General features: G+C 40.4%; 1 protein-coding gene and 1 pseudogene across 1 annotated transcript; one reads left to right on the top strand and one right to left on the bottom strand.

Moving 5' to 3' along the window:
- Positions 1 to 5,104: 5,104 nt before the first annotated feature.
- On the top strand, positions 5,105 to 7,487 carry LOC122649662 (annotated as a pseudogene).
- Positions 7,488 to 17,596: 10,109 nt separating this feature from the next.
- Positions 17,597 to 19,574, bottom strand: LOC122649658 (pentatricopeptide repeat-containing protein At5g16420, mitochondrial). The gene has a single exon (XM_043842894.1). It carries the CDS (start codon positions 19,572 to 19,574, stop codon positions 17,889 to 17,891), a length of 1,686 nt encoding a protein of 561 aa, XP_043698829.1. The 3' UTR covers positions 17,597 to 17,888.
- Positions 19,575 to 27,240: the final 7,666 nt, after the last annotated feature.

The raw sequence follows: 27,240 nt of genomic DNA, 5'->3' as shown, positions 1-27,240 counted from the left end.
TGGACTTGCGATCAACACTGTCACTAGCCCAATCCGCATCTGAAAAAGGCTTAGAATTGGACCGAACTAGACTTGGAGAAGTATAAGCCATGATCACGTATATACTTGAGATAGCGTAGGATGCGCATGACCACGGTCCAATGATCATTCATGGGAGCATGCATGAACTGACATGAGCGGGTGACCGAGAATGCAACATTATGGCCCATTAAGGTGATGTACTACAATGTACCAACATTCAAGCGATGCTTATACTTTGTCGGATCGTAGAAGAGTGCATCCCCGCAGGAGATGTTGAAACACCAGCGCTGGCCAATTGGCCAAGAAGGGTCCGAGATGGAACGCTTAATTTCCTGTTACCAAAATGTCATCAACATAAACCAAGACGTAAGAGGTGATGTTAGCATGGACATAAATAAAAAGAGATGGGTCGGTTTGGGAGGACCGAAAACCAGAACGTAACAAAAACTTAAAGAGCCTATGAAACCAAGCCCGTGGGGCTTGTTTGAGGCCATATAGGGACTCATGAAGGCGGCACACATGAGTGGGATGCAGGGTGTACTCAAACCCTAGAGACTATGACATATAAACCTCCTCATTAAGATTGCCATGGAGGAAGGCATAGTGGACATCGAGCTGACGAAAGAACCAGCCATTGAAGATGGCCAGGGAGAGGATAGTACGATCGGTGGTAGGTTTGATGACTGGGCTAAAAGTTTCAGTGTAATCCAAGCCATGTTGCTGATGGAAGTCCGTTGCAACAAGGCGACCTTGTAGCACTCAATAGAGCCATCGGCCTTGCGTTTAATCCGATAGACCCACTTACAACCAACCAGATTCATAGATGCATCATATGGAACTAGATACCGGGTACCATTGCATAATAAAACATTGAACTCATCAGACATGGCAGTCCGCCATTGAGGGTCCTTGTTTGCTTGGGTGAAGCAAGTTAGTTCAACATGGGATGAAGGGGTGGGGGAAGGTTGGGAAGTGTGAGCTTGATGGGAAGGGGGTAGGGAGAGAGGGTCGTTGTAGAGGTCAAAGAGGTTGCGTGTGAGTAATGGAGGTGTTGATGGGGATTCGGTTGGGGGAAGATGGTGATGGTGTTGGAGGGTTAGAGTTTGATAAGGGTGGTGGAGGGTGAGAGTTCAGTGAGGGTGTGTATTTAGTAATGGATAAAAAGTTTCATCATGGTTTTAGTGCACGGTATTGGATCGGGTATCGGTCACCTGCAAGATCGATACAATATCAATATGGTATCAGCATGGATTAGTCATACTAGACAAATTTGCCCCTAATTTCCCTTTAAAAAAGGAATTTTGATTGTTTTACCCCCTGTTCGTACCGTGTCACCGATATGGTATAGGTACGGTATTGGGATCGACGACTAGCAAAATCATTACGTATCGCCCGGTTAGATTGTTACACCCGCACCCGAAATATTCCCTAATACCCCGGGGCAATTTAGACCTTACCCAAAGGGTAATGCCATGGTGGTAATGGTCAACATTAATGACCTTGAACCTAATATTTTATTATAAGTGTCCCCTCGAAATCCTGAAAGTACGGGTCAAAGCCCCGTAACTTTTCTTGAAGTTTGGGCCTTGACAGTAGCACCGGAGTCACGATCGGACTCACTTGATTGATACTGCTCGTGAATCCGCCCGTGCTGTTACCTGCCCTTTTGATTTATCTTTATGTGGGACCCACACCTCCGTGTCTCGGACACCATACTTAGACCCTTGGACTAAATGGACCCTCACCCTTATCATAAATTATTAATTGGGCCATGAAAGTGGGCCCACAAGACTTAACTTAAAGAATTAATGAGTTTTATATTTAACTCAAAACCAAACAAAGCCTAAGGACTAATAGGTCTTCTGAGACTTAAGGCTAAACCAAACATGTCCTAATTAACTAACTAGACCTAATGGGTAAAGACATGGGCCAAACAAGACTTAAAGCCCAACTAAAACCCATTTAAACCTAGAGGCCACTAAGTGTTTGAGGGCACCTAACCAAACAGGCCTTAAGGCCCACTTCATTTATAAAAAGAGAGCTTAGCTCAAAATCCCATTTCATTCTTACCTAGCCAAACTGTGGAGAGAAAAGAAGAAGAAGAGAAGGGAAGGGAGAAGAGAGGAAGCTGTTGTCCTCTCCTCCCTCCCCTCTTGCTGTTCGGATAAGAAAGAAGAAAAGGAAAGGAAAGAAAGGAAGAAGGAGAAGAAGAAAAGGAAAGAAAAGAAGAGGAGAAGAAGGAGAAGTAGAAGGAAGGAGGTTAAAGAAGGGGGCTCACCTAGCCTTAGGTTTTGGGTTCTCCATTGGAGGTGAGTGAATCTTCCATCCCTCCCTCTCCATTTTCTCTATTTATTGGTTTAGGTTTTGGATTTTGAGGTTGGGATTAGCTTGGGTTCCACTTGGGACCCAATGCTCTTGTTGGAGGGATGATTATAGTCCCTTTGGGATGCATTTGCATACCCTTGTACCTCTCTTTGAAGTGCCATTCAACCCAAGCCATGAAAACCTAGATTTTTACCCAAAAAAACCCAAGTTTGGGTTGAGGAATGAGATGTAGACCATAGATGCCTTAATGCATTGTGCCATTAGGATATTTGGGACCCTAATGAACCTTGGAAGTCATCCCTACAAGCCCTTAAAGCCACTGGGGGCCTTGGGAACCAATTTGAATGCAATTCGGAGTTGAAAAACTCATTTCTACTGCGAGCGAACTCAGCAACGGACTCACAATCATGCATCTACTCGTGGACCCGGCTTCTCGGATGTGTCTTGGGTGTGTCTCAGGGTTTGAACGGATGCACGAGCGGACTCACACAATAGAATCCGTTCGTGAATCCGCCCGCAGTTTACAGCATGACCACTGTTCAGTATTTTGGCCATAACTTTTTCTATACATATCGTATCGATGCTATTGAAGTTGCGTTGTAAAATAGACTCAAAGGGATACATTTTATATGAAGAAAATGTGGACCCAATACAAATAAAAGACCCTCAAAAGTGGGCCCAAACCTAGCTGATATGTTTTGACAACAACTTAGGAACATGGTTGTAATCCGGTGACCTCGCCCACATTGTGGCTGCTTGTGTAAGATTTAATAAATATTTATGGGGGTTAATTAACACCTAAATTATCCCCAAATATATTAATTAATTGACCTATCGAAGTGCCAAGGTCTACCCTTAATACCTTCAAAAACCCCTTGCTGTCCTAAGGGACTTGTGACCTCATCCTAGAATTTGAGAATCCTAAAGTGATTCCAAATCCATGAATCCCAAGACTAATGCTTAGACTAGCCTTGGTGGTCTTGTTGGACCTTGAAGTGATTCTTTTAGGATCCTAAAAGCCATAACACCTATAGGGGTGAAGATTGAAAGTGATTGACTTAAGAAGTTTGTGTTGTATTTTGTCAAACTTAACAATAGTAACACTTAGGGAAAATCTTGGAGTTGGATCCAATCCCTTGAATCCTCTAAGTACTATAAAGGACTATGTATTTTGGACCTCCAACGAAGGATTGGACTCACCTCCCTAACCCTAGGACCCTTGTGGTTCCATGGACGAAAGGCTGAAGGTAGAAATCTTCTCAGATTTTAAAAGAATGGCGGCAGGGGAACGACCGGACTCACCTGACTAACTCCGTTCCTTCACCCGCCCTTGCTGTCTTGACCCAAATTTCAAATAAATTGTTGGGACTCTTTGTGGGACCCACCTATACACTTCTAACAATATTCTCACGCATCCTCAAACTTCGTAACTGGTACGGGAGTACGTGCACCAAGGCAAATCTTACCAAACACACCGAACGACAAGCAAATAAACTGTGAGTGGGTTTTGAGTGATGTTTAGGCTTGTTATATATATATAAAATTATATAGATCATATAATTGTGTATGCTTGCATCTATTCTTAACATGTTGTATTCTTGCATATAAACTATGTTGGATACAAATTGATGAAATATGGATATATTTACTTTATTTCATTATATCGGATTACGGTGCCGGAACCCCCAAAATGCTTATGATATTCATTGGTTGCCATCCTGGTCTGTATGCGCCGTGTCGTGCTGGTATCTGGGTACTAGATGGAATGGGACGTTGATGCACCCGGAATACCTCTCGGGACGATAGGATTGCGTGTAGTATATCTGCGACTAGGATTTATGCTCCCTTATGCTACGACCCTTGCCAACAGGGGTTTCTGTGTTGGATAGTCTGAGCACCTGATGGCTGTGGAGGTGGGAGAGGCCAGGTCAGGGGTAGTGATGGCTATCGGGGTCTGCCACTGGGTGGTCATGATGGCTTCTACCGGCGTAGGCTCCCTCGTGATAATTGAGGTTTCACTGGGGAGATAGGATAAGTGACCCTCAGTGTCTCCCGAGTTATCACAATAGCATATATCATGACTTAGATTGTTTGTTAGGGAGAAAATATATTTAACATTTCATGCATCATGGACTATGTGTAATTGTGTGTATGTGCACTCCCCATCCCCTCACTGGGCTAAGTGGAGCTTACCCCCGTTGCGCAACTCTTTTTAGCTGTATGCAGGTGATGAATGATGGTGATCCTCTTCCTTTTGATGTGGGCCGATCAGAGCCGTGATTTTGGACCTTGATCATGGCGTACACTCATGGACTGTGCCATTGGGGCACAATTTATATCTTTTGTTATTTTATTTATCATGAGTATTGTATATATATTTGATAGTATTTCTACTGTTTCAGTTTCTAGTAAATCTTTTGGGTCGAAATGTAAAGCATTAAACTGTCTATCACGTAGATTTGAATCCTTTGTATTTGTAACGCTTCCACTCATTTCTGATCTTTTGGAATGAAATATTCCTTTACTTTTCGCGTTCTAATATTATTGTAATTTAATATTAGTGTAAGACTGTGAGATCCTGGTAGTGGTTAGGATGTTGGTAAGCAGCCTATCATACCCCCGTTTATAGTATTGTATCCGTTAATGGGATGGGGGTATGACATAGATACCCCAAAGCATGAGTCTCATTGCATGTACATAACCACGATTGATTGATTATTATATGTTCTGGTTACGAGATAGATAAATTGATTGATTGATTACTGTTGCATGCAGAGCATTACATGATAAAGAAAAGAGGCCCAAAGGTCGACTGACACATAACCAGTTCTTCCTAATCGTTTTCATGTGTAGCTTTTACTTATTAAGCCGTTCCTAATTACTTATTTTCAATGTTAACCTCCATGTCTTCTTGGTAGGCTTGTAAACGAATTGGATACGGATCGAATGGGATCGGATCCGGATATTTCCTGGCCAAATACAGATACCTCTAAATAGATTCAGATTCGGATCGAATTCGGATTTTCGACCATCTGTTTATATCTCTGCCTTGTGCAACCCGGACCTTCCTCCACCTAGCAGATACAATTCACCCTCAATTCATATCTTTTAGATCATGATTCTCTTTTCCTCATATTCTAGAACCTATTGAATCTTCAAAAACCTTCAAGTTCATTATTTACTTAATTTTTTATTATTAAGTATTTGGATTTTTTTCTGGACGGATTTTTATCGGAGTAGTCGGATTTTTTTTCTAGATATCTCTAAAGGAATACGAGTGTTCCTAAACAGATAGGGATCAAATTCGGATTAGTGGTTATCCATTTACAACCCTACTTCTTGGGTCTGCTGGGTCTTCCCTAACTCCGTTCTCGCCCAACAACTGGGCTCCGGCCTTTAGGGCATCGGTGCCTTGGCCTTTGACTGGTCCACCACTACATCATACCTTGGCAGTCCACTTGCCAACCCTTGGTTTGCTACAGCCAACATCGGCGTTGGTTCCTCATCCTCCTGTACCTCATTGTCCCTGTTTCCTACGGGCTCAACATCTTCCATGCCAATTCCTTCCCCATCTTCCAGCCAAACCTACAATATCTCTTCTACCATCAACTCTAACTTCCAAATTGACCTCAACGCCTACATGCAGAACGACTCTCTTTACAGTAGCACTTTCTTTGCCATTAGCAGTTTTGGTGCTGCTTTCGCTGCCCTTACTGCCACTACTGTTCATGTGCTTGTCTTCCATGGAAGGTAACAGTAATAGTAGCTTAGCTTACTTAGCTTTAACTTTATCTTTACAAACAAAAATTTCTCAGCAACATTAGTAAGAAATCCCATATTCTAAAATCACATAATAGGAAAATATTAGAGGTAAGCAAATAGGCCTTATTGAAGGAGAAGCGGAAGATAGACATACACACGGGGCTTATTAGTAAGTATAAGCAAGTGCGCCAATGGTGGTTCATCTGCATCCTCCTCCTCAACATTGCTGCAACTATCTTCGCTAGTCAGTACTACAATGACCAACTTCAGTTACCATAGTGGGGCGTCTTACTAGCTTGTTTCCTTGCCCTGATCTTCACTCTCCCAATTAGCATCATCTATACCACCACAAACCAGGTGCATGTCTTATTACTGTTGTTTAACACATCAAAGTTCCATTTTTTTTTTTTTTTTTTTCATCCATGGGGTGAGAGCCTGATCACTTGCATTCCAATGTAACGAGAACCAAGGTTGAACATCATTACTGAGTATATCATAGGGGTACATGTACCCATGACGCTCTGTTGCCAACATGTGCTTCAAGGTGTATGGATGTATTAGTATGAGACAAGTCGTTTGACACCTTTCCACAAGATTTGAAGCTTGGTCACTACATGAGACTACATGAAGAATTCCTCTCAGATCAATGTTCATGGCTCAGGTTAGCTTTAAATTTTCTTTCTTTTTTTCATTTTTGTCTCTGTGAGGAACAGGGTAACTTTTAGCAACAAAACAAATGATCCTCTGTATTATTCTTCTTTACATTATGAGTCAGGTTGTGGGAACCTTGCTATCTTGTTTGGTCTACCAGGGAACTGCATGGTCGCTAATGACCTCCATCCCAAACATCAGTGAGACTTTCCTGCTGCTCCCCCGTGACAACCCATGGACACTGTATTTTATAGCGCATCTGTTATCTGGGGGCTGATTGGCCTTCATAGATTTTTTGGGGACCTTGGTCCATATTCAGCTGTCATTTGGTTCTTCCTAGGTGGAGCCATTGCCCCAGTTCTTGTTTGGGTTGCACACAAAGCCTTCCCTCAGCAGAAATGGGTCTGCCTCATCAACATGTCAATCCTATTAGGTGCTACAGGAATGATGCCCGTGCTATCAACTTCAGCACCTGGCTACTTCTTAGGTTCCTCTCTGGCTTCATCCTCTATAGATACTGGCAAAACTAGTGGCAACGCCATAATTATGTTCTCTCAGGGGCTCTAGACGTTGGCCTTGCCTTCATGGGTGTGCTCCTATTTCTGTGCGTATGCCTGAAGGGAGTCGGCATTAATTGGTGGGGACCAAACCTAGATGGCTTCCGTTTGGCTACTTGCCCAACCGCTAAAGGGGTGATTGTTGATAACTGCTCTGTTTTCTGACTTAAATTTACAAGAATCAAGAATGTCTTCGTTCCAAATTCAACTTCATGCCACCCTCGCCGCCGTCCTCCTCTCCACCCTTACCCCTACCATCCCTGACACCCTTGCACTTGCCCTGCACTCCCAACAACCAAAGCCAAACCCACCCCTGGTCTCGGCCCACCCGCATGCCATCGCCCAAGCCCCTGCACCCCTTTCCATTAATGGTTTGACGTTTAGCAACCGTTGGTGATTTTCGGAGAGGAATCCGATTTCCGATCGCACGCTGCCCCCTTGGTTGGAGCTCACAACACTCTGCAACCGAAGATTCAATTTTTTCTCAAACCCTAAGCACAACCCTTGCGAAGAGGCCCTTCTGCCCTTCGTGCTCGAAACTCACTCGTCGCTGTGACGATTCTATTACACTGTCAAAAGAAACTTTGTAGTGTTCCAGGATATTTGGAGCCTTATTTAAAAGATCCCAATTTCAAAAGCATGTGACTGTTTTCAGTAGTCCCTATTTCAGTAGTTTTGAAGGCAGGTGGGATGCCATTTACTTGTATCCAAATCTTCATTCATCTTTCAGATTCTCTATGGGGTACAAAAAAAAGAGCATAATTAGATAAAAAGGAGGATATGGGGTTTCCAATCAAGAATCACATTCGTCTTTCAAATTCTCTTCTCTGAACCTTTTGGGTATGTGATCGAATGAGCTCACAGAGGAAATCGTAAATCTCTCGCCAACATTTCGTTCTGGATTGGGAAAAGGAGGACAAGGCGCTGAGAAGAGCTTAGTTTCAGAAAGGAATGAACGTCTAGGAAAGCCAATTCCAGAACTAGAATGATAATTATGTATGGTGGATGAAACTGAGACTGGAGCTGGGACTGAAGAGATTAGAGACATCGTCGTGGTTTTCTTAGTATTGAGTAAGAGAAGGCGTTATTCTCTAAGTATTGAGGTCTGAACCATTTGCTCTCATTTATTTCAAAAAAATTTCCCCATTCTATGGGGCACTGAACAATCATGTTGTAGATGCGATGCAATAGGGGTAGGGGCAATGGGATTGAAGGAAGAAGGAAGGGGTTTAATTTAGGTATTTAGGACTTTCTAACCCATGACGTATTCACTAAACAGTGATTGACTAACAGACAGGACCTACTTGAAAGAAATCGAAAAAATACAGGTGTTCAAGTAAAATTTTAATAAATAAGGGTATAAAGCAATCGGGCAACTTTCCCTATGTTTGTTTCGGCATAAAATTTTACAGGTAAAATTTTATTCTCCAAAAATTTTGACAATGTAAAACTTTCCTTGTTGAAAAGTGTTCAATGTTTGTTTTTTATGGATTAAAAAAATTTTAACATATAAAATTTTATATACACAAAGTAAAATTTTACGCCAAAACAAATAGAATCAATAAACAAAAAGAATCAAAGTTCTTCAATTCTAATAATGACCTTGCATTGGCAGGACTGGACTGAGGTAATATACACTGTTTATCCTAAATTCTACACTGAGGCCTCGATACAAATACTTTGAGGACCTCCACCTCTTCAGCTGCTTGATCTTCTTTCTAAGCAAAACTCAATTCAATCTTAACAGAATTAGCAAGATAGGATACACGATTTGTGGCCAATAATATTCTTTCAATGTCCAAGAATTATATTGTGCCTGACGTTCAACTTCTCCAGACGTGATTCTGCTTCAACAATGTGTGTTCAATCCAAAGGGTTTCAAAACCTTAAACGTTCGATTTCTTGATTATTTTAAAAATAAGACTGGTCGTGAAGCACATTCAAGTAACCAAGTATTTTGGCTGCCAAAGATTTCATATTACTGTCTCCTTATATCTACTAAAAGCATCTGAGCTAGAGCCCCGTACTGTTGCTTGAACTCCAACAGCCGGAAAACCGTCTCCAAAGCATTCAAAGACTTCTCTTGTAATTGGGTAGAGGGTGAACCCAATAACTTAATGATTGCTGCAATGGCATTAGCCTCTGCAAGCACCTTACTACCATTTTGTAATCTTTCTCCATCAATCAGAGTCAACAGTGCCTGTAAAGCGGCCTCACAGGCTCCAGTATCTGGCTCCCCAAGCACCCTCACAAGGGATTGCACTGCACCAGCCTCCAAAAGAAAGACAAAACGAAAACTCCACTGGGCAGCGAGTTTCAGGTGGGGCTGACCAGCACCACAATCCCCCATGTTTTTTTATTGGTTTACTCAGCATAACTGCTCTCTCTGAAAACTGAGCGAGTGAAATGGCTGCATATCATTTTGTCAAAGCAGTTCCGGAGTCCCGCAACTGTACCAAAAGAGGGATAATGCCAGCTTCTGCTGCTCTCTTCTGCCACTCTTGATTCATTGCAACAGTGAAACGGCATATCGCTCCTGTCGCATTCTCAGTTGGTTTATACCTGAAGCAGTATAATTTCCATCACTAAGAAATCTGAAAATGACCGGAAGGGCGCCCGCATCTAAAAGCCACTGAGTGATTTGGGTTTGGTTCATGGGGAGGTTAACAATGATACCCATTGCAACAGCAATCTCTTCATTATCGTTATAAGTTCTGATGATCCTGAGTAAAGTTTGTTTATCAAAAAAAAAAAAGGTTTTTTTCCAAATGCCCCCCCTTGAACTTTCACTAATTCCACGTGCACCCCTGCTTTCCAAACTAAGTACCATAATAATCCCTCCCATGTTAAACAGAGACGTTATGTTATAACAGATCCCAATTTTTGTACATTGATGGACCATTCTTCCCCTTGATTGGGTAAAATGACCAAAACGACCTTACCTAGAAAAGAAAAAAAAACCTACAACTCATCTTTCCCAAATCGTTTAGGGTTAGGGGAAATGATGGGTTTGGAAAAGACGAGTTTTTGAATCAGAAATCAAGAAGAAATTCAATTTCCCAAGAGGGATTATAAGACACAAACAACAGTTTATGAAATGCTTGAAAAATTCAATTTCCCACGAGGGATTCTCCCAAAAGGTGCCACTGGATATGTGCTTTATGATGATAACAGATTCGAGGACTATCTGAATTGAGACTGCAAGTTTAATGTTGATGGAGGGTATACTCTGCATTACAACAGGAAGATCACAGGACGAGTTGGGTATGGTTCTTTGAGGGACTTGACAGGTGTGAGCATGAAGATCTAGTTCTTATGGTTGGGCATCAATAAGGTAAGCAGAGGAGAAGGTAATTTGGATTTCTATGTAGGACCCATATCGGCTTCTTTCCCCCTTGACAATTTTGAAGAGTGCCCTCAGTGCGGTAACGGGGTGGGTTGCCCTAAACTGGTTTCGGATTCTTGAGGAAAGATGAACAGGGATTACTTTCTTCTTTTGTAATTTTTTCTTCTTTGATTATGATGGTTCATGGTTATTCTTGTTGCAAAAAGACGTCGATATGATTCGATTTGAATAAACATGGATCATAATGTTACATGTTTTCTAGGTTTTAAATATGATTTTGAAACCCATCATTTGTGAATACTAGTTTTGATCTTCCTCTGTTTATGTATCTTCTTAAAGTAGAAAAGAGGGCATTTTTCTATTAGTGACTGGTTCATGGAAATGGGTCAGACTGCAATTTAATGGTTCTGTTCAAAAGACAATCTTTCTCCTGCTTCTTTCATTTGGATGTCTTGAGCAGCTCTATCTCTGATTAACTTCCCTGGCTCCAAGACCTTCCTCTCTTTTCCCTTTCTCTTTTTTTGATCAAGAAGAAATTCAATTTTCCAAACTGATGCCTCGGCAGATTCCTGAGTTTTCCATGAGAAAATCAAGAAGAAATTGATCAAATCGACGAAGTAATAACACTTCCCATCTCGTAATCATCATGAATAACATAGGCATACTTAGATCAAAACGAGCTACATATTGAGGACCAAATTTAGAGAGGAAGTGGTTTAACTTCGGACTTCCATTCTTGATTTCTGATTCAAAAACTCATCTTCCCCAAACCCTAAACGAATTGGGGAAGATGAGTTGCAGGTTTTTTTTTTTTTCTAGGTAAGGTCATTTTATTTTACCCTATCAAGGGGCAAAATGGTATAGGGTAAAATGGTCCATCGATGTTCAAAAACTGGGATCCGTTATAACATAATGTCTTTGTCTAATGGGAGGGACTATAGTGGTACTTAGTTTGGATAGCAGGGGTGCATGCAAAATTAGTGAAAGTTTAGGGGGGCAACTGTAAGTTTGGCCATTTTCAAGGGGCATTTGGAAAAAACCCAAAAAAAAAAAAGGATCCTAAGTAAAGTTTCAACACACCTCTGATTAACATGCTCTGACAGCAAGCCATCCTTGCCATCTGCTGTCAAGCAACAGAACAGCTTCACAGCATTTGCTCGTACAGTTGCAGTATCTAGCTCACATAATTGAACCAATACTTGAACAGCTGAACACTGTAAAATATACCCAACAAAGAAATCAAAATTTCCAGTCAATCAATTATTATATGCTACCAATAGAGATTGATAAAACAAGAACATGTTAAGTATTAGTGGTTTTAGGCCCATTTTGAGGCATTAAAAAAAAAAAAAAAATCATTTAAAATGTTACCACAGCATAGCATAATTTTAGGCAAAATATGCCAAATGCAAATTTTAGATGGGTTCATTTCAGTTTAAAAATGGGGGTGGGGGCGAGAAACTAGGTCATTCTTGAAAATTTAGAAAAGGGCAATCTGCTTAGATGTAAATATATTTTCCAATAGAATCCCATGCTAACATCCCTACTTTAATTGCACATTTTGCAAACAAATGAAGTTCGGAAAACCAATTCGGTTTTATGCCTGGAAGATCCTTGACAGAGGCAATTTACTTGCTTAGGAGACTCATGGAAAGATATAGAGAGGGCAAGAAGGATCTACATATGGTCTTCATAGAACTAGAAAAAGCCTATGACAAAGTCCCTAGAGAGATAATCTGGAATTTCCTACAAAAGAGAAGGGTGTCATGTAAACACGTAGACATAATTAAAGATAAATATGTTGATGTGGTGACTAGCGTTAGAACAATGGGGGGCCAAGGCAGTGAATTGTTAATTTCAATTGGGTTACACCAAGGATCAACCTTAAGCCCTTATTTGTTTACACTTATCATGGATGACTTAACCAGAGGCATACAAGATGAGGTCCCTTGGTGTATGATCTTTGCAAATGATATTGTTTTGATGTATGAGACTCAAGCAAGGATTAACGCCAGAGTAGAACTATGGAGATCATCCTTGGAATCAAAAGGCCTGAAGATAAGTTGAACTATGACCGAATATATGGTGTGTAACTTTAGCAACACTGGTACTAATAATGAGGCGGTGTGGTGCAGACAAATAAGTCTGCCTGCCAAGATTGATTCTGGTTTGTTTGAAGTTAAAGAAAAAGGCTACTGATGGGGGGTTTTATGGAGAAAAAAGGTTGCAAATGAAGGAGGATGCAGGGACAGGTTGTGATGAAAGATGGCTGAACTTACTTGGTGATTTTGGCTGCTGTAATTGATAGTTGAACTTGAACCTGTAGAGAAGATAGATAATTTTTGACAACTAGAGTCTAACTAGTGTCCCACCATAGGAGTCTCACCTAGGCCGCTTGATAACTCACAAGCACTCTCAAAGAGAAGTAGACTTGGTCTTAGTTTTTGTTTAAAATCTGGAATGCTACAGCAGCCTCCACAAGTTCTATTTATAGGGGAGGAAGAGCTCTCAAAAGTCTCTTAGTTACATGCATCTCAAAATTGGACTGTTGGTCTTCCCAATCTTAGTGGAGTTCCCACACCTGGAAAACATTTCTCCATACATGGAAACTAACCCCAATAAACTTAGAAACTAGCTTCAATACCTAGGAACAACAAACAAGAAACTTAGAAATTAGTTACAAGAAATAATAAATTGTTCTAGGAAGCTGAGAAGTCACAAGACTTCTTGTTGACTTGTGGGCCAGAACTTGGCAGTCCCAAGGGTCCACGAAATTGTTGTAAGGGCCAGAGTTAGTTCAGTCCAGGCTGAACAGAACTGGGCTGGGCTTGAATATGGGCTGGGATTGAACCTGGGCTGGACTTGAACCTGCCGGATGCTCTGCATCAACTCCGCTCCTCCAAGTCCCAGTCATTGACCTCCAGAAATTGCTCACTAGAGACTCCACAGACTACAAATTGAACAGGCTACACTCTGCTTGTAAAGAATGGGGTTTCTTCAAGGTAATGATGCTAAAACTAACAATTGATGAGCTTTCTGGATTCTCATTTTTCTAGGAAATGGATGCAAATGGATTGTATTCTGATTTATAAATTCCCCAAACCATCACCTGTAATTAGTTTTCTCAACAGATTTTTAGTTTCTGGGGAGAGATTTGCTGCAATTGGAGAACCATGGAGTCAGTTCTTCACTGGTGGAGAGAAGTAGTAGTCCCAGTAGAAGCCAGGTGAAGTGGAGGGAATTGGGCAGGCCTTCGTCGTGTCAGAGAAATTGTTTGGTTTCAGAGGGAGAGGGATGCTCTGCATAACTGGCTCAAGAAAGAACAGGCCATCAAAGATAAGGGGGAGAGAGGGAGAGCGATGGAGATCAGAGAGCAGGTCACCAGTGGTTGTCAGAGATCAGGGGAGAGAGAGAGAGAGACAGGCAATGGCAGGGTTTGAGGTTGGGGAGAGAGGAAGAGAGGCAAAGGTGGGGTTATAAGGTTTGAGGTAAATGACACGTTTGCCCAGTTGCAAACATGTGCTCGATAAACAATTCAGGGTGAAATACATATGAAATAGCTCCTCAGTTATTTCATGATTTTCTGTTGAAATTGATTTCAATCTCTCAGAAATAAGATGATTCAGCCTTATCCCAACTAAATGGGGTCGGCTACATGGATCCTAATGAAGACAAGATAAAAAAATACAAGAAAAAGAAACAGAGTACCACAACAACAACAAAACAGACTTAAACAAGCTAACTGGGGTCGGCTATGCGGATCCTTTCCCTCCAATCAGCCCTATTATACGACGACAGTTGAAACAAGACCTACACTATGCATGTCCTTCCTCACCACTTCTCCTAGGGTCATTTTAGGCCTGCCCCTAGCTCTTTTAGAACCTTCAATCAGAATCAGGTCACTCCTCCGAACAAGAGCATCCGAAGGCCTCCGTTGAACATGACCTTGCCACCTCAGACGACTTTCTCGTAGCTTATCTTGAATCGGTGTTACTCCCAAACCAGCTCTAATATTACCATTCCTTATTTTATCCTTCCTGGTTTTGCCACTCATCCATCTCAACATCCTCATCTCTGTTACAATCAGCTTATCAATATGACAATTCTTGACAGCCCAACACTCCACGCCATACATCATAGCCGGGCCCAGGTATCAAAATCATACCAAATAGCTTCCAAAATTGAAATCACCCCTTGAAATAATTATCGAAATCATACCAAAGAGGGCCTAGGTATGGGTTCAGGTGGGTTCCCTAATTCATCAGATTACAAATTTACTACTCAGTTCATAGGTTTGGGCTCAGGAAGACCTCCAACATAAACCAACCCTCCCAAGATACCCTGCACACAGAACTTCAGAGATCTGCCATCTGACGACAAAGTTTTACCGTGACTACTTCATAAACACATTGAGAAAAGCCCAAGATCATGTTACAGCAACAAATAGGTTATTTTAGGCTTTCATAAAAATTGAAGCTAGAATCTTCTTTATTACTTCGAGGTTTGAAGAGCAACAAAATATGAGAGGCAGCAAGAACTCAAATTGAAATTGAATTTTTCTAATAGAGAGGAGCATTTAGAAGGATTGAAGAAGTCAAAGCAAGAAATAATAGGATTTCAAATTACTGGACAAGAAAGAGATAAGGGATGTATCAGAGGAGAAGGTAGAGTGGATCAATTTGAGAAGGTAATTCAAACAAATAAAAGGATACAAAAAGATCAAATGGTGACTAAGACCAAGAGTGAACTTGACAATTTTGACGAATAGAAAAAGGAGGTATTCCAAGTTGCCAAGTGGTAGAAGAATGGAAAACGAAATCTGAAGGCTTAAAGTGGATAAGCAGATGATTGTAGATGAAGCAGAGACTAACAAAGCCCTCACAATTGCTTACAAAAAACACTACAAGAATTTAGGGGTACAGTGTTCTAAAAGAGGACAGGTTGGATTGGAGCCCCTTGACCCTGAAAAGGCAGACTTACTAGAAACAAAATTTGAAGAAGAGCAAATAAAGCTCCCAGCCAGGATGGACATTCCACAGGATTCTTTACCATCAGGCTGGATCTCATAAGGCAATGAGGAAACTTCAAGTGGTATGATCAATAGGAGCACGAATTCCACGTACAATTGCACAAATCCACATAAAGGGAACATGAAGACTACAGACCAATTAACCTCAGGCAAGTCAAACTGTTTGACAAAATCATACTAGTAGGCTACCATGGCAACCATAGCACCTAAGATATAGAAACAAAAATCACAGTGAACCAACAAGCAAATCACTACTATGCCGAGTGTCTATGTGAGATTGTGAAAAGGCTCAATAGGCACATGTAAAGGGGATAACTAACCATTTCATTTGAGCATTTATGCAGACAGTTGCATATTGCCTTCACATATATATATAAAAGGCGTACCCAGTGCACGAGGGTCCCACCACTGCGGGATCTGGGGAGGGTCATAATGTACACAGCCTTACCCCTGCTGCGTTCGCAGAGTGGCAGTTTCCAGACTCGAACACATGACCACTTGGTCACAATGAAGCAACCTTACCGTTGCACCAAGGCCTGCCCTCTTGCATATTGCCTTTATAGTTCCAGTTATATGTTTAAATTTTCATTTGTAGTTTCCGGTAGAGCTTTTATCAAACCCAAACTTGCCTACTCAAATTAGATCACTGAGAGAACCACAGCTTATTGCATAAAATGCTTAGGTTTGCTTCCAAATAATGGGCCGCTAAGAAAGGGTATGCCTCTCTCTCTCTCTCTCTCTCTCTCTCTCTCTCTCCCCTCTGGTCAAAGGTTCTCTGAGCCGCTAGGGGAGGGTACACTAGTCGCTAGCACGCACACACACACACTCTCTCTCTCATGAAATGACCTCACTGCTCTCCTATGTACGAAACCATTCTGTTGCACCTCATTGGTATGCTCCTCTACACCGATTGCTCAGAGAACCCTCTCCCATAAAAAAGTAAGTCCCATAACAGCATAAATTATATTCACAATTTCTTTTTTTTCTTTTTTTTTGGGGGGTGGGGGGGTGGGTGGGTGGGGAAGAGTTGTTTCAAGTGAGCACGCAGAAGAAATGCAATATAGCATTGATTTGTTGCATTTTTTGGTGGTACAATTAAATCCCCAAACCACACATAATATTTATTGTTTGGTTAGAACCAACAAACAATGCATATACTAATTGCAAGTTACTGAGATAGTCAATGTTAAGCACATACCACTCTCGTCCAAGCTCCAATGCATGACCAGTGACCAAGAGGAAAATTAATCCATCCGTCTGCAGGGCAGGAACATTGAGATTGCGCATTACATCATCAGCCATCGTTCCATAAGGCAACTCCATATGAATGACCCATGGGGGATCCACCATGATAACTCACCTGCCCCAAGATGTCCATTCTAAATGTACGAATATCACAATTAATCCATTGTGGTTCACCAAGCTCTACCTCTGAACAATATTCAGCCCTTAGGCTTTAAAGGTTTGGGAAGTCGAAGAGCAGCAGTCCCCATCATCATGGTTGGCATATCTGGTGTTGGGCCAAGCTCATAGTGAACATATTTGCATGCCTGTCCGCAAAATAATGAATTAGTATAAATTCTTTGTTACAGAATCATAAGCAACAGTAGAAAAAAACACTACCTTCATGTGACAGCAAGTATCCAGAAATGAGCACTCCCCTAAATAGGTATCGGTATGTAGAGTGATGATGCGCCGAAAATGAACCTAAACAAGTCAAATAATTCAGTGAAAACAACATACTGTACAAGAAATACTGAAACTACGAACATATCCCAATTGCAGTAGCAGGGCATATCAAATAATCAACACTCCCATCCTCCAGGTAGGGAAAGAAGAATAAATTTCCTCCTGCAATTGCACACAATAAAACCAATTCACTCTCAATCAGCAAAGATCTTCAGATTTTACTGCAATCACTATACCCACATGAGCACCAAGCTAGCTACACAGACTCAACAAGCTAAACTGGTGATTTAATTCATTAGCCTCTGAAGGTCCCAGGGTGTTCAACAAATTATAAAAGTGAACAATGACATGCAGCTCTGCCATAAGCCTTGAATAGTCAGTGGAGTGGTTTTTTTTTTCAGAGGGATCATCCAAAAGCTATATTTTTAACTTGTTCCAAGGGAATGTGTCTCCGAAATAGCATGCCCAAAATTTAGCTCTCATTACCTGCTTAACTTCTGAAATACGATCAACCAGCAATTGTTGATAATACCCTCTCTAGAATTACTCTTGAGCTATTCAAATTGCAGCCAACCTTGCTCACAAATACCTCCCACGAATCAGTGTCGAGGAAGGCCTCTTTAGAATTAATTGCCATGAGAAGAACCTTGGTCACATCATCTTGCATTCCTGACTGGTTAAGCCCTTCAACCAAGATAGAGTATGTTGACTTATTTGGCATACATCCCTTCTCCAACATCTCCTCGAAAACCCTGACTCCTTCCTTTGCTTTACCCACTTTACAGAACCCCTTAATCAACATGGTATAGGTGAATGCATTCGGAACACATCCCTTCCCCACCATGTCATCCCATAACCTTCCAGCCTCCTGCAACTCCCCCCTCTCGCACATTCCTGAGATTAGCGTGTTATATGTCAAAATACTAGGAATTGATCCCTTTTCGAACTCGTCAAACAGCTCCTTTGCTTCCGAGATCTTACCCTTCTTACACAGCCAGTAAATGAGTGTGCTCGAGATAGCATTATCTGGAGTGCAATTTTTCCTCAATAGCTTCTTCCACAGAATACAAGCATCTTCAACTTTCCCCTCCTCACATAAAACATCAATCACCTTGCAACAGAGCGCCGAGCTTGGTATGAATTTTTTCTCAAGCATATCATCGAGCAAATTCAGAGCTTCACCAGATTTCCTTTCTTTACAGTAGGCCTCAATCATGACTCCATAAGTAACCTCATTGGCATCAACTCCATTCTCTTCCATATCGTCCATGACCTTAACAGCATCGATCAACCTCCCTTGCTTACAGAATCCGTCCATCAAGATCGTATATGTCGTCGCATCCGGAATCCATCCACGATCCAAGATCTCATAAAAAACCTTCTTGGCTCCAGTCATATCACCACGGAAACAATAACCGCCTAATATCGTTGTGTAGGTGACGAGATTGGGAACCATCCCCATCGCTGGCATTTCATCCAAAATCTTAAGTGCCCCATCTAAATCATTCTTCTTACACAAAGCCTTGACCAAAATATTACTTGTAAAGACATTAGGAATGATCCCGAACTTCTTCCTACAGTTCTTAAACAAGAGATGCACCAAGTCGTATCGTTTGTTTTGAATCATAGCGTTCAAGAGCGTATTGAAGGATCTGACGGATCGATCAACACCGAACTCTGGGATCCGGAGGAAGGTTTGGATGGCCTGCTTGGGGCGGCTGGCGATACCGTAATTACGGATCACCGTTACGAAGAGGTTCTCTCCACATGTGATGTGTGAACATTGGAGGTCAGAAAGAAGGGTTTCCAAGGGTTGGAAAGCTCGAGCACGGGCGAGCTTCTCGATGATGGCGTTGTAGGTGTCGTAGTTATGGGAAAACCCAGAATGGAACTTGCCGGCATGGTCGAAAATCTGGACGGCGAGGTCGAGGTTCTGCTGACGATGAATCATGGAGACAAGGCGTTTGGGGTAGAGACGTAGTGGCCATGGTTTGATTGGGGGAGTGACTGTGTAGGATTTTAGGAGATCTTCTTTGGAGCGTACGGAGGAGAGATGGTTATGAGATGGGTGAGACAGGAAAGGGTCGGCGGTGGTGGTGGTGGTGGTGGTAGTGAGGTGGTGGGAAGAGGAGAAGGAGCTTGAGAGGGAACGACTGGTCGAGACTCTCTGTAGGATTGACAGAGATGTTTTCATTAGATGGTAATCGAACTGCCAATTTATTTCGCAGCACCGGTATCGATTGCGATAAAAATCCTCTTCAACTATACCTAGTGGCAATATCAAATCCAGGTCTACAGAAGAAATCGATTCTCACAACAGGAAGCACGACTGGGAAGGGGGTTCTAGGGATCAAATCGACTATGGCAGTGTTGCCTTTTTCCAAAAAGTTTCAGAGCGAATAGGAGACTTTCAAAAGGAGTTCGATCAAACTGTGTGGGTCATCAGATAACGCCCAGAACAGAGCATCACCGATATGAAACAGTAACTGAAAATTATAAAGCGAAAGGCTTACAGCAGGGAGAAAATGAGAAAATAGGACCAAGGGAGAAGAATGGAAGAAGATTATGTACCTTGGCAACCCTAGGTAGAACCAGGGAAAGAGAGAGACGAGAGGAAGGAGAAAACCAGTAATCAAGATCGCCAACCAGCGGCAGGTAAACCCATTGTAAAGAAGGTAAAAGGTACTCCTATGTCCCAAGTCGTACCTACAAGCAATTAAAAATTACAGATCACCCCCTGATTTTCAATCGAAATTCAGATCATCTCCTGATTTTTGAAAAAACTCAAATGTCCCCCTCTACAATAATGCCGTTAGTCTACTGTTAGTTCTTGGTGTGAAAGAACTATTTTACCCTTGTATTAAAACATTAGAATTAAACTTATAATACTACCCATCATCTTCAACCTAAAATACCCACCCCTTTCCTGCAACTACACTGGCAGCACCACCACCGCCACCGTTGCCTCTGCTTTGCTAGCTCTTTATTTTTCTTTCGATCGTCGGTAAGCCTTTTCTCATCTCTGGTTTTGATAGTTTTTCCGGTCTCCAAGTGTATGTTACAATCCCTCTTGTAAAGCAGATTCAACAATGGCGAAACCACTTTCAGGTGGTTAAACCTCAAGACAATTTTCATTGAAAAATTCAGAGCATAGTGATCGTGAACAGGACAAAGAGAAGCTTAAACATAAACCCAGATTGGGCATAATGGGTGTAACCAAATGGGAAATGCAACAGATTGAGCAAACAACTGTTGCATCAGTGTAGAGGGAAGGATAAACCAATCTCCAAACTTATCTATGCTAACAGATTCATATTCGTAGATAAACCCAATCTCCAATCTATGGCTCAGTTGTATCAATGTATATTTTCGTGTTATGTTACCGGTAGAGAAGATTTTTGAATGATTATTTATTGTTACTTGATTTGATGCTTGTGTTTGGATTTTCTAGGGTTTGGATTCAATTTTTTTGAAACTAGGGTTTTTCGAGAAACGAGTTCACGTTCGGGTTCGGGTGGGATGGGTACTCTATAGGTTTCCTGTTAGGGTTTTGTTGTTGGTTGTCTAGGGTTTCCTCTGCTTTTGAAGCTTGTTTTTTCTTCAATTTCTACTAATATAAGCAGTGGTTTAATATTAAAGTTTTTATCTTGAGAAAGGGGAAATATTCACACTTACTTTACCATTATTAGAAGTTCTGGAAGTAGGTTTCAATCGCAATATTTTGTTTTTCTGCTTAACACCATTTATCCTCTGGGATTCTATGGGTTTGAGAAGTAGATTTAGTCGTAAAAATCATATTTTTGAAATGGGTCGTAAGCTCTGTTTTTCAGAAATTGCATGGTTATACTTTTTTCCATGATCACGGTCACATGGGTGAACATGACCGCGGAAGAAGTCACAATCGAGAGTTTCAATGTGGAAAGGAGCGAGATTGAGTTGCAGGTGTGGAAGAGGATGAACTTCGATCTGCTTGAGATTGAGTTGCAGGTGTGAGGAAGAGGAGGAATTTGGGGTTTTTAATTACGAGGGTAAAATCGTAAATCTACACTGGTCAAGGTTAATTTAAGATTTAAATTTATTTATGACATCATCAATTAACAGTATAAAACTATCATTATGGACTAATTTGTCATTTTGGGGTCTAAACCAGAGGTGATTTAAGTTTTTTCCAAGAATCAGGGGGTGATCTAAGTTTCGATTGAAAACTGGGGGGTAATCTATAATTTACCCTAAATAAAAATAAAACATAAACCTAAGACTTAAATCCAATAAATATAACTGCATCAGATCTCTATCAATACAGCTTCTTTCAACCTAGGATTTAATTTGGGTGTTGGTTCACTAGATTGTCTATTCAAAAGTGACCAGCTAACCGTATTGGTTTGGCGTTTCAGAGTAATGATGTAGGGGAGATATTAAATGAGTTTTCGAGTCAGTTGGACTAGCAAAAGTTCACTCGGGTTGATGAGAGGTATTAAACAAAATAGGATGAATTATATATCAAATAAAAAATCTATGAGTTCTTCAGAAATGGAGTCTAAAACCAAAATCAAAATTTACCGTTAAAATCGGAAAAAAAAAAAAAAATGGTTTGGTTTTGGTTTTGAAGGAAGCTATTTTATTCGATTTGGTTTCGAATTTATATTGAAAATTGTCTATTTTAAACCGAGCTGAATCAAGTATAATCCAAACCAAACCGAACCATACTAAACCTTACAATCTTGTGTTTTTTTGAGTTGCGTGCAATTACCTACTTACTATAGGTTCCTTTGTTGAGTTGTATTAAAAGAGATGAAAGTTATTTCATTTGACATTATGGGACGGATCTTTTTAGGTTTGGCCCATACATTTACTTTTGATGGTGGCCTGACCCTCAAGGGTCTGTTTGAATGATGTAACAAAGACAAACTGGGTTCTTGCTCTTGATTTCACTCACAGCCAGCGCTGCTACACTCGGCAAAGAGAGAGGCCGAGTTCCCAGTGGCATAGCTTATGCAGGGGCTCACCTTTGTGAACTCGTCATTGCACACTTGTTCCATTGATGTTGAGCTGCTCGGTTCAATTTGAAACACAGAAGCAGATATCAGAAGGAATGTGAGGAGAAGAGTATTACTCTTCATCATCATCATCATCTTCAATTCAGTAATGATAATAAATTCTACAGAGAGTGTGGAGATGCTTAACTTATGAACTATATTTCATTCTTTGTACACAATTTTCACATTCTGGAGATGCTCAATGTATATAAACTATCGGATCGCACTCTGTGTGTATTTAGAAAGTTTAATTTCATATATATGATGAGAATTGCATCACAATCTTGTTTCAAGCTTGGGAAGCCATTGAAAAATTCTACATATTAGCTTATATGTGCGTAGTCCATAAATTAATATCACTTGGTGATTCAAAAACTGAATATTACTAATTGAGTTTGTAGTTACTTACTTAGTTTGCTTCTGTAAATGGTTATGTACAGTTGTCATGTCTATATCCAAGCTTACCACAGTTCTTCTCATGGGTTCTCTAGTCACCTCTCACTGCAACGGCCTTACCACATTTCCTGCAAATTAATGAAAAGGCTTTATTCCATGCTTTCTTTTGTAATGGGTTTGGAGAGTTCTAAAGTCCTTGAGAGGCTTTGCCCTTGGGTGATCTATGTTGTTCCTTCAACCTGGTGCACAGCAATAGCAAGGTAGTCTGAGCGTTGCCGTACGTTGGGTGGCTCCCCCTTAGAGACGCCGGGCCTTTCCTATACTGTGATACTGGATGTGGTACTAAAGCTTCGATATGGTTGATATGGGTTCTTTTTTTGCAGGATTATTCCTAAGACTCTCATGCCTCGAGAGGTATGTACAAGAACTTTATTTGGTTGACGGGTTCTTTTTTTTCTGTTCTTATTGTCGAGTTCAATCTTTCCTCAAGTACTAGACGAAATAAATTACTTAAGAGCCATAAAGTTATCTATAGAGACTGTTTGTCAAGAACTTCCGTTTACCCTGTCGGGTTTTTATATTGATCTCCGCATTATTTTTCCCCTCTAATTCCTTGCGAATGAGGTATTTACATAATTTGAATTAATTTTTTGAGTCTCTCTCTTAACTCTAAAGTTTATACTATTTCTGATTGTATACATTTCTTAGTGGCTGAACTTTGAGTTCTCAATGTTCTATAATCGAATTTTATTTTATAAGGAAAGTGCAATGCTTGATCCTTATTCTGAACTGTTCACCAATGTCTATGTTAGAGGTAATTTTAGTTTCCTGTAATTTATGTCGTCCATATTTTTGTTCTCTAAAAATGCACTTATTTCTGAAATGATCCTTTAGATATACCTTCTTGTGCTCATTTGATGACTTTAACTGGAGGTCTTCTTTAAAGGTTTTCATACACTGTTCTTAAAACATACTGAAAATAGGAGACTGCATTGGACTTGTGGGTCACTGGTCTGATGATATGACCATCTAGGTTAAACTGCTTGGACATTAAATAGTCATGAAGGGCAAAAACAATAAAGGACAAGTGCTACCAAATGTGGTTGTGCACCAGGAAGGCATGTTGATATCCTTATGTTGGGGTTTGTGATGTTTAACACACTACAGAAACAACTGGGAGTTGATAGAGTTGTAAATTTTGTGGTGCCTTTGCTCGATCATGTTGATACCTCTCTCTCTCTCTCTCTCTCTCCCCCTCTGTTTCTCTCTCTCTCCTTTCTTTGATTTTAGTGAAGTGATGAAATGGGAAGGTAAGAGAATGAAACAAATAATGATTATTTGTGTTGTGCAGCAATAGACCAAGGTGGTTCTTAAACTGAGGCCTCAGACATTGCTCTTTGTTTGCAAACATGAAGGAACAGAGGATGAAAGCATTGTCTCATCAAATAGAAGGGGTCGATTCCAACAACAGAAGCGGAAAAGGGTCAATTTAACAATTATTCCAACTACTTAGACCTATATTGATCGCGCGAGGAGATGTGAGAGCACCCAGGTGTTAAGGATTGTCTACCCTAACCAGCCATGTGGTGCAAAGTATTGGATATATCTCTAGCACCCAAGGCTGTGATTACGAATAGGATCCAGTCAATTCATCGTTTTGCTGCCTTCGATACTTCTCTTCGATCAGTAACTTGACTATCTCCAATAGAGAAACTTGTAGATATTTTCAGTTAATTTTTCGATCTTAGATTTGGATTAGTTTGTTTTCCATCTGGTGTGTATCAGGATGGTGGTTAAATTCAATAGTAACCACTTAGCAGCTCATACATGTTTTATGTTTTGCGATTTCGACTTTAATTTTCTTGTATCTTAACTGGCTTCATTACGAATTAGTGGCATTTTTAGCTCATTTTTCATTTGGCACCGATCGGTATAAAAATGAAATTTGATGCATTGAAATAGCTGTCTTCTTTTGAATTTAAAAAATTTAGTGTATGTTTATTTATTTATTTTTAATAAATTATTAAAAAATAATCCTAATAAGTGCAAATTAGTACCTAACATTGATTTTACATCAATTTTATAGCAAACCAAACAACTACCTAAATTAATTTTACTTCACTTCCCTTTCTCATTATGCTTGCAATCAAATGCAGCCTTAATGTATACGAACCAGATGAAAATAAATAGGAACCAAATAAAATTGAACCAATCGATTTGATTTGATTTCAATTTCAAAGTTTTGAAAATTATTTGATTTCAGTTTATACATAATATATCTTAAATTGAACTGAAAAACTAGAACCAAACCAATAGACACCCATACTTTCTAGGGATAGACAAACAATGTTTTAAGCATTAAGGTGTCATACTCATACTCATAGTGCACGATAAGAGTGCCACAATTGGGACCAAAACAGGTAACCCAGCCTGAGCCGAATTGAGGCCTTATGGGCTGCTTTTGGATTGAGGTATTACGACCTGAAACCAAGCCGAACCACATTGGCATCAAAATCAGTTCAAAATCTGGACTGAAACTGAAACCAAACCGATATACCTCAATAAGGGACCAATAATAACTTGAAACTCATAAAAAAAAAAATCAGTTTTCCTTTTTAATTATAGTTTTTTGTATAAATATGTATGTTACATCGAATCCAAAACGGGTCAAAACCGAAACCGACTTATTAGCAAACCGATGCAAACCTGAAACCAAACTGATTCGAATCGGATTCAACTGTCCCACACCAAAACCGACTCAAATTCGACCAAAATCGTCTCTAACCTACAGTTGACACCCCTACCACACGATGTCACCAGAGGTCAGCAATATCGACGGGATTGGCTAGTTGACGTGAATCAGTCAATGTGTTTTTTTCTTCTTTTTTCATTCTTGTTAGATTGATCGGTGGACTTGACCATTTGTAATGTTGACTGTTAGGTCCAAACAATCCATGCATACACACTCCATTTGTCCAACATTTTCATTCATCACTTTTTTTCTTTTGATATGTCATTGTCATATGTGTTTTATCTATGGGACAGACAAAGAACGCCATAGACTAAAAACAAAAAAAACACAAAAAAAAAAAAAAAAGAATGCCACCCGGTCACGCCATGCACGCCGCCGTCCTTGCATTCTGACAAAAGAGTGTGTGAAATGATCGTCACATCTTTAGATATTTATGGGATTCAAGGGGGATTGCATTAGTCATTTCACATGCTCCTGTGTCAATGCACAAAGGCAATTTATATGGCGTGACCAGGTGGCGTTCTTTCACCATTTATCTATTTCAAAAAGGGGAAGAGATCTCCATGTTATGCGTTTATTAGAGTGTTTAGCAAATTAACTCAAATCAAATCGAGGCTTATTGGATTGGTTTCAAATTGGGGTATAGTCACACTAAACAAACAAAGAATCAAATCAAACATGAAAAATTGGATCGAAACCCAAATTAAACTGTTAAGAAACCAATACCAATATAAAAATTCATTAAAAAAAAAAAAAAAGAGTTTTCCCCATAAATATGTACATAGATCGAATTGAACTTGATGTTAAAAAACCTTATCCGAATCAAAATTGACCGAAACGAAACCTTCCCTTATTGTTTTGGTTTTGATTCATCCAGTCCAACACCGAAATCACTTCATCTTAGATCGAAACCAACCCAAACCGATTGATTGCCACACCATACCATTAGCCAATAGATGATAGTTCTAACAAACTCGAGTTTGGACCTGAGGCCCATACAAATGCCCACTTGGGGCACCTGTGGGCCAAGGGGGTCCACTAGGGTTAAGGTGTCAGTAGAGGGGGTCACCTTGTGGTCCCCAAGTAATATAAAAGAGAAGGAAAAGACGCCGCCTCTCTTCTTGTCTCTTGACGTCTCTTCATCACTTTCTCCATCTCTCTTGGCTCTCAGCCTTTTTCTCCCATTGAGCATGATTGCGTTTCCAAAGAGGCTTCTATCATTGCCTCTAGCCTTGTTGCGTGAAGTATCAATTTTCGATCAATTGCCTATTGGATTTCTACGATGGAGTGTACATAGATTGTTGCGAAGTTTTTGACGTTAGAGTTTGTGCGGATCGATGCGTAGAGCAATCGGATCATTTTCGCTGCATGGAAATTAATATCAAGGTATTCCTAGACTCGATTAATTTCTTTTTAATAATAGTAAACTACTATTCTATAAAAAAAATTAATAAATTAATATTCTATAAAAAAAAATAATAAACTAATAAATTTAAGCTAGCACTCCCATGTATATCTCTCTCCTTCCCATATGAATAGATGTGTTGGGCTCCTCTGTAGCATGATAGGGAGTGTAGCGCACATCTATTGGCCCACAGTGTTTGGGCATGTAATCCAACACCCCGTCTATGTATTGGGCTGCATGCCCAAGCATTGTAGGTCATCGAATGATGCGC

This window comes from Telopea speciosissima, chromosome 2, assembly GCF_018873765.1.
Source record: "Telopea speciosissima isolate NSW1024214 ecotype Mountain lineage chromosome 2, Tspe_v1, whole genome shotgun sequence".
Taxonomy (NCBI): Eukaryota; Viridiplantae; Streptophyta; class Magnoliopsida; order Proteales; family Proteaceae; genus Telopea; species Telopea speciosissima.
The sequence above is the reverse complement of the archived record's forward strand: the minus strand, read 5'-3'. Positions and strand labels throughout refer to the sequence as shown.